At 42.0% G+C, this 8,611-nt stretch overlaps 1 protein-coding gene across 5 annotated transcripts in view; it reads right to left on the bottom strand.

Annotated features, from left to right (window-relative positions):
* LOC113082017 (serine/threonine-protein kinase PAK 5-like) overlaps positions 1–8,611 on the bottom strand; it is a 37,749-nt gene that overhangs the window by 21,175 nt on the left and 7,963 nt on the right. For 3 of the 5 annotated variants that reach the window (XR_003282397.1, XR_003282396.1, XM_026253919.1), the window contains exon 3: positions 7,037–7,081. The exons of 1 other annotated variant lie outside the window; for it this stretch is intronic. Coding sequence is in view for 2 of the 4 variants with exons in the window: in XM_026253919.1 (XP_026109704.1) it covers positions 7,037–7,081 (45 nt within the window). In the remaining 2 variants the exon portion in view is untranslated. Of the gene's footprint in view, positions 1–5,526; positions 5,776–7,036; positions 7,082–8,611 lie in introns of those variants that run through there. One more of the 5 variants, XM_026253922.1, reaches the window with a different exon arrangement.

Genomic DNA, 8,611 nt, shown 5'->3' on the forward strand with positions numbered 1-8,611 from the left:
AACGATATACTGTACAGTTCAAAAGTTTGAAGTCAGTACATTTTTATTCTTTCTTTTTTTGAAGGAAATGAAAACTTTTATTTTATTCAGCAAGGATGTGTTCAACTGTTAAGAAGTGATAGCAAAGATTAATATTTAAAATAAATGCTGTTCTTTTTTATTCATCAAAGAATCCTGAAAAAAAGTATCACAGTTTACAAAAACATATTTGTCAGCACAACTGTTGATGATTCTGATAATAAATGATCATATTATTCTGATTTCTGAAGATCATGTGACACTGAAGACTGGAGGAATGATGCTGAAAATACAGCGGAGCATCACAGAAATACATTACACTTTAACACAGATTCACACAGAAAACATCATTTTATATTGTAATAACATTTTACAAGATTACAGTTTGTTTCTGTATTTTTTATCCAATAAGTGCAGCCTTGATGAGAAGAAGACACTTGTTTAAGAAACATCAGAAGTCTCACTAATCCAGATTCACCTCATCGCTGCATTTATGACTGCAAACACACGCTCATATTATCAAACTAATGAAACTCAAGCTTGATGAAATCAGGATGTAAGTCACAAGCACAGTCATCTCCAGACTGTTCCTGATGTACTGCAAGCTGCTGATCCCAAAACTACCACAAGAGGGCGTCAGTCAGAGCTCAACACACACACACACACACACTATATACACTGAACACACACACACACACACACACACACACAGAACACACACACTATATACACAGAACACACACACACACACACACAGAACACACACACACAGAACACACACACAGACACACACACACACACACAGAACACACACACTATATACACAGAACACACACACACACACACAGAACACACACACTATATACACAGAACACACACACAGACACACACACACACACACAGAACACACACACTATATACACAGAACACACACACACACACAGAACACACACACACACACACAGAACACACACACACACACACACACACACACACACTATATACACAGAACACACACACACACACACAGAACACACACACTATATACACAAAACACACACACACACACAGAACACACACACACACACAGACACACACACACAGAACACACACACACAGAACACACACACACAGAACACAGACACACACACACACAGCACACACAAACACAGAATACACACTATTGATCAAAATAGAGTTTATAATCAAAACAGCAAATACCTGCAAACGGATTCAACACAAAAACTTGATTCAAAGAGGGACAAATATTAGTTCTTGCTTCATTCATAAACGCACTTCATTCTGATCACGTGTTCACTGAGTGTCTCCAGCAAATGAGTCTCGATTTAAAGACGTTTAGAGATTAGCTCTGATTTAAGACATCTGTGGAAGGATGAATATGTATTTATTCTCATTAAGATCCGCAGAAAGTGTGTCTGATCTCGAGCGGAGCAGATTCCTGGTGATCTGATGTTCACTTTGTAACGCTCAGCGTAAAATAAACTGGCTACACAAATAAAACAGTGTTTTATAATCTTAATAGTGGTGTTTGTAATAATGCAGGAACTAGAAACAACCCCCACTCTAACGAATGAATGCCAACCCAGCGTGTTTTATACAAGAAAAAAAACATACTATACATACAGACAATACAACAGATGTATGAGGGTGAGTGAGTAATGTACTTGGAGGTCCAATGGTGTATGTGAGTGTGTGTGTGTGTGTGTGTGTGTGTGTGTGTGTGTGTGTGTGTGTGTGTGTGTTCAGTTCGTCCTCACCGGTGCTACATTCTGAGTCACAGCATGAGACAGCAGGTCACAAAGAGCATGCGATCGATCGCTATATCCTACATTGAGCAACGCTCCGCTAACCGGCTTCTCTTATCGGACGAGTCAGCTCGGCAGATCCAGATGACGTCTCAGGGATTCCCTGACGCGGCGCGATCGAACTCTCGAGAGAAGAAACAGAGTCCACAGTTCTCCACAGGGCAATACAAACAAAGGAACATAACAGCTGTGCCACAGCAACAATAACATTAACATTTAATCAACAGCTTTATAAATGTACCTCTGTGGCCACGCTATATATATCCCTCCGCTCATTCACCCGGCTGAAACTGCGCATTTTTTTCTACAGTAATTATAGTAGCTAGCTTGTTTGGCTTGACTCATCCTCATCCTGTTTTTCGCCTCCTCCTCCATGATGTCCTGTTGTTCCACCAGGGAATACGCCGCCTGATCAGGTGAAGGTGACCGGTGGATTAGGCGTTCCAGAGGTCCCAACACTTGCCCCGCAGGTGTCTTCCCTGTGCTTTCCTGCTGGGGGGTGTTGATAGCATAGAGGAGCCACTGGTCCCAGGTTTGATGTTGTTGTCCCACATAAGCTGCAATCATTGTTTTTACAGTCCGCTTGATTCTTTCGGTTTTGTTGTTCGTGGGTGATAGCTTGTTGTTAGTCTCTGAACACAACCCCATGTCTTGCACAGATTGCCCAGAATGCTAGAAGTGAACTGGGGACCACGGTCAGACACCAGGAACTCAGTGACTCCCCAACAAGTAAAAATCTCCCACCTGAGGATTTTCACTATTTTCTGGGTCTTGGCATCCCGAAGAGGAAACATCTCCCCCCATGTTGTATAGTAGTCCACGATGACCAGGAGGTAAGTGTTCTGTTTCTTACTAGTGGGTAATGGCCCCATTAGGTCTATTCCTTGAGTGTGTCCCGATTCTGTGATCTGTGAACTTTGTAAAAGTCCAGATGGTTTTGTATGCTGGGTTTGTATTTCTGAAATACCTCACAGGTTTTGATGTAATACCAAATGTCCTTCCTTATGGACGGCCACCACGCCACCTCCAGGATTTTCCAGTGTTTTTAGCTGTCCAAGATGACCTCCTAGGGGATTATCATGGTAATAGTGCATGAAGTCAGTTCTTAGTGTATTTGGTACCACCAGCTGATATTTTCCTCCTTTATTCTTCAAAGGAAGTTTGCGGTGCCACACCACTTGGAGGTCTTCAAAGACGATGGGATTTCCTTTAGCTGATCGAGAGGGGATGTCAGAGTTTAGGTGAGTGATGGTATTATCCAATCCTTGAGCTTTGGCAATTTCTTCCAATAAATGTGGGAAGGTAGACAAGTAGTGAGAATTTATGGAAGGACATGGGACAGCATGACTAGAAAGAAGCTCACCTTCCCTGGACAAGGCATCTGGCCCCATGTTAAGACATCAAATAACCTCCCCTTCCAGGTAATGCCTCCATTTTTCAACAGCCCAAACTACAGCTAAACATTCTTTCTCAGACGTACTATAATTTATTTCTGCTCCTGTCAAAGTCCTTGAGGAATATGCCACCACTTTTTCTCCTTCCATGGAGTGTTGAGTAAGGATCGCACCCAGTCCCAGATCACTGGCATCTGTATGCACTTGGCAGGCTTAGTTATGGTCTGGTTGAATGAGTACAGGTGAGGTTTGTAATGCTTGCTTAAGTGCATCCATGCTTTCTTGACACTCTGGAGTCCACTCCCACTTAACTCCTTTCTTTTTGAGGTGGTTCAGTGGAGCAGTGATGGCAGCAAAGTGTGGAATACATTTATGGTACCACCCTGCTAATCCAAGGAATCGTTGCAAAGCTTTGGGGTCTTGCGGTGGAGGGAGGTCTGGAATGGCCTTGGTCTTCTCGTGGTCCATCTCAACACCCCTCTTGGAGACTAAATGTCCAAGGAACTTGAGCTGTTGCTTGAAGAAGTGGCATTTCTTCATGTTCAATGTCAGGTTGGTTGGGTGAGATTATGGAGAACTGCATTAAGGTGTTCAATGTGTTGATCTAATGTCTCTGAATAGATGATAATGTCGTTGATGTAGACTAAACAGATTTTCCCCCTCAATTCTGCCAGAACTATCTCCATCTAACGCTGGAAGGTGGCTGAAGAGTTTCTAAGCCCATACGGCATAGACTCGAATTGAAATAACCCTTTGGTGGTAATAAAAGCGGTCTTCTCTTTACTTGCCTCCTCCATCTCCACCTGCCAGTATCCTGACCGCAGATCCAATGCTCTGAACCAGGAGACGCCTTTCAGGGATTCTAGGATGTGATGAATCAGAGGCATTGGGTAAGCATCGGGTACGGTTTTGCTGTTTTACTTCCTGTAATCCACACAGAACCTGTACGATCCATCAGGTTTGGGGACCATAACCACAGGTGAAGACCAAGGTGAGAAGGAGGGTTTAATGATGTTGTCCTGGATCATCTGGTCAACTTGGTCCTCAATGATTAGGTTTTTTTCTAAGGGTGAAACTTGGTAAGCCCAGGACTTAAAAGGTATATCTTCCATCAAAGTGATTCTGTGTTGAACTACCGATGTTTTTCCCAGGATATTTGACGTGGTGCATGGCCATGTGGAGATCAACTGACCCAACTCCTCCTGATTGCCAGAGTCCCATTGTGTAATCCCTGGGGTGAATGACCTGAGTTCAGGAAGCCTGCCAGTGGTTGGTAAGGCGTAGTATAAATTTAACTTAGCCGCTGTGGGGGAATGAGCTTGACCCGATGTGGTATACAGACTTGCTGGAACTCCAGATGGACGGGAGGCCGAGCACAAAATGAGGATGAGCCAGCCACAACTGAGGAGGTTAGCACATTAGATGAGCCAGTGTGCACTTGTGGATTTGCATCATAGGTTGTACTTTGTGCGAGACGAGTTGGACTTTTCTGTTTAGCATTAACTGGCATTGAGGAGCCCGGAGAAATTTGGGAGGAAGCTGGAGAATAGGTCTGTAATCTGGAAAGGGTGGGCGTACTGGTGAGTCTTAGCTTTTTCATTTGACTTTCCAATTTAGCATCTCTAACAATCCGTTACTGCGTCTTTCTCATTTTTCCAGTGATTTTAGGAAATAGTCCTTCAACCCTGCCAAGCTAGCGTCCACAGCCTGTCTGAAACTGGTCTCCTGGTTTACTGTCCTGTCTCTTGACTGTTTACAATCATTCTCTATATTTTCAACTTTTTTATTGAGAAAAAACATACTGTATATACAGACAATATATACAATAGATGTATGAGGGTGAGTGAGTAATGTACTTGGAAGTCCAGTGGTGTATGTGAGTGTGTGTGTGTGTGTGTGTGTGTGTGTTCAGTTCGGCTTCACCGGTGCCACATTCTGAGTCCGGGAGCACGATGAGAACAGTGCTGTCCTGTGACTATTGGCTCGGCAAAATAATGCAATGACAACGGCTATTTCCACAAAGAAGCAGTCAAAGTCACAGCATGAGACAGCAGGTCATAAAGAGCATGCGATCGATCGCTATATCCTACATTGAGCATCGCTCCCGAACACCGCTAACCAGCTTCTCTTATGAGACATGTCAACACATCAACAATAACATTAACATTTAATCATCAGCTTCATAAATGTACCTCTCATGTGTCCGCGCTACATCTTCTATAATAAAACATCAGCACATTAATGCTACCAGCTGTGGGGTCTGAATGGAAGCGGTGATGATGACACACCTGTGTGCGTTTACGGCTGCTGTCCCTTGCTCTCGACCCGATCGACCCGCTCAGCGCCGGAGGCCTAGCGTCAGGTTTACCTCCCATCCTGATCTACCTCCTGCAGCACGAGACCAGTCCAGTAACACGCTACACAGCTTCAGTCCATCACCGAGCATCATCTGTACGAGACTGAACACATGCAGCGCTGCTGGACGCCCAGCTGTCCAGTCTTTTAAACATGAGAACGCACTCCTCATCCTCTCAGTGACTGACACACACAGCCTGCCAGTAACACAACGCAAGCAATTCTAAAAATACACCCGACTAAACCCCAGTGACCCGCCGGGTGAACCGTCCACCTGACGCTGATGACCAGAGAACCACAGACTAACACTAGCCTCGCGGACAGCAGCCAGACACGGAACTAAAGACACAGATATAGAAGAAAAAACTCTGACTGGGGGAATAAAACTGCTGAAATCTGGCAACCACAGCCATGAGCTGACGGAGACACAAGAACCAAATTAAAAAACATGTTTTAAAAATTTGATTTTTAGAAAACCACATTAGAAAAGTGTTTTCAATATAAATGACCAGTGGACAAATATTGCTTTAAACTGAAACTTTATCTGAACTGAGGACTCCGTGATTAATGCTGTTTTAAATATATTGAATTAAATCAGGTTCATAATTCTATTTTGATTTTGTTGTCCTATTAGAGTTTAAGGTTTTAGGGTTAGGGTTAGGTTAGTGGATTTCTCTTTATACGTTATATGTGGATTTCTCTTTATATTACTCCATAAATCAGAAAATACTGTCAACAAACCCGTTTTCACAATGTTTTTAGGAGTGAAATTTTGTGTAAATCAGTGTGAATGAAATATGAACAAACCTTTACAATAGAGAGGAATAAAATTAATAAAATGTTTGTAAGAGAAAAAACTCTTTAAAGATTGCAAGACGCAAGTATATAAAGTGCAATAAAAGAAACACTTAAATGATGCTTCGGATGTCTCTTGAATGAACTACTCTGAAATAAGAGACATGATATGAAGAACACCAGAGCAATATCTCTAAACAGGATATGAAACCTTAGACTTAAATCACGTCTGGTGTAATTTAACTGAAAAATGCACGCTGACAGTATCAGAACATAAACATCAAGTGTTTCAGCTGAATCTAATGACAGGAACACATCCTGAACAAAGCTTTCAGGAGCGTTAGATGATCTTTCCCATGTGGTCTGTTTGTTATAATAACACATGCAGCACAGATGTTGTGATTCATGCCGGCAGATGGAAGTGACTGATCTCAGTTCATCAGATCAAACTCAGGACGGAGCGCAGCATTCATAAAGGGTTTATGAATCCGTCCTGCAATCATGCTCTTCTTCAGCTCTGTCTGGCCTCACACACGATGATGTAAGAACTACATCATACACATGAGCAGAAGAGCACGCCAATGAAGAGAGGAAAACACCACAACAGGGGGAAGGAGAGAGAGAGAGAAGCAAGGAAAGAGGGCATACTTTTCGCAACGGTGATTCTGCCAACCGGACTTTCTTGGGAGATATCTGTGAAGAGAGCAAGAGAATTAATATCTGTGTGTCCCTCTTCAGAGATATCTCCTGCTGTACACCTGCACAACATCTGCTGAAGACCGAAGCCTCCTGCGTCCAGTGCACTGACCACTCGCACTGGACACACTGCCTGATCATCCTTCAGCATACACTATACACTAGACGCTATACACTAGACGCTATACACTATACACTATACACTAGACGCTATACACTAGACGCTATACACTAGACGCTATACACTATACACTATACGCTATACACTAGACGCTATACACTAGACGCTATACACTAGACGCTATACACTATACACTATACACTATACACTAGACGCTATACACTAGACGCTATACACTAGACGCTATACACTAGACGCTATACACTATACGCTTTACGCTATACGCTTTACGCTATACACTATACACTATACTCTATACGCTAGGCGCTAGACGCTATACACTATACACTATACACTATACGCTAAACGCTATACGCTAGGCGCTAGACGCTATACGCTATTAACTAAACGCTAAACACTAAACACACCTCGACTGGATTACAAGAGCAGTCTCATCTATACTTGTTAAACTGTTTAAATTTTAATATATATTCAAGATTTTAATTAATTAGACATGCTTTTAATTCTAAAATTTCTGAATCCAGACAAATAAAAATGGGGGGAACAGTTTGTATTTGGAATTTGGTAAAAAAGAAAAAAAAAATCTCTCTCTCTCTCTCTCTATATATATATATATATACATGAATTAATGAATTAATGAATACAAATTGAGAAAATTAAAACAATTACTTTTAAAAAAAAAGATTTATTATGGGGGGTGTATTTGGTTTAAAATAGAACAATTTGGGGAAAAATAAAACAGAACATGATTAGAAAATAAAATGGAATTTTAAAAAACAATAATAAATTAATAAATAAATAATAACATAGAATTTGGAGAGGGGAATAAAACAGAATTTGGTGATAAATAAATGAATAATAACTACATTTTGGGGGAAAATACATTTTTTGGGTAATAAATAAATAAATGATTAAGCTGATTTCTGGGTGAATCATGTCTGAATTTGAAGGATTGAGGTGTTTATCAGCACGAGGGACTCAGGGTTGCCAGTGCCATCAGAAGAGCTCCAGGAGCTGCTGTTTTATAGTCTGTAGATTACTACAGATCTGACCAGCACAGACTCTGATAACTACTGATGACCAGCAGTTTAACCCAACAGCTTGAGATTCTCCGAGACGTCTGGTTTACGAGCCGTTAGTTTCACTCCTACGACCCCTGGTCAACAGCTCATGTTCTTTCTGGTGGTGCTGATTTCAGCAGGAATAGTTTGGTGTGTGTGTTTGTGTGTGAGACGCTGGACGCAGACAGGAGAGGAGGACGAGAGTTAGGCAGCAGGACAGGAGAGAGAGCACACCTCTCACACACAGAGCAGAGCCCTGTACTGCAGCACTGCTAGTTCAGATAGTTCAGATAGTTAAGCTAGTTAAGCTGCAGTAACCCGGCT

This window comes from Carassius auratus, unplaced genomic scaffold (assembly GCF_003368295.1).
Source record: "Carassius auratus strain Wakin unplaced genomic scaffold, ASM336829v1 scaf_tig00035537, whole genome shotgun sequence".
NCBI lineage: Eukaryota > Metazoa > Chordata > Actinopteri > Cypriniformes > Cyprinidae > Carassius > Carassius auratus.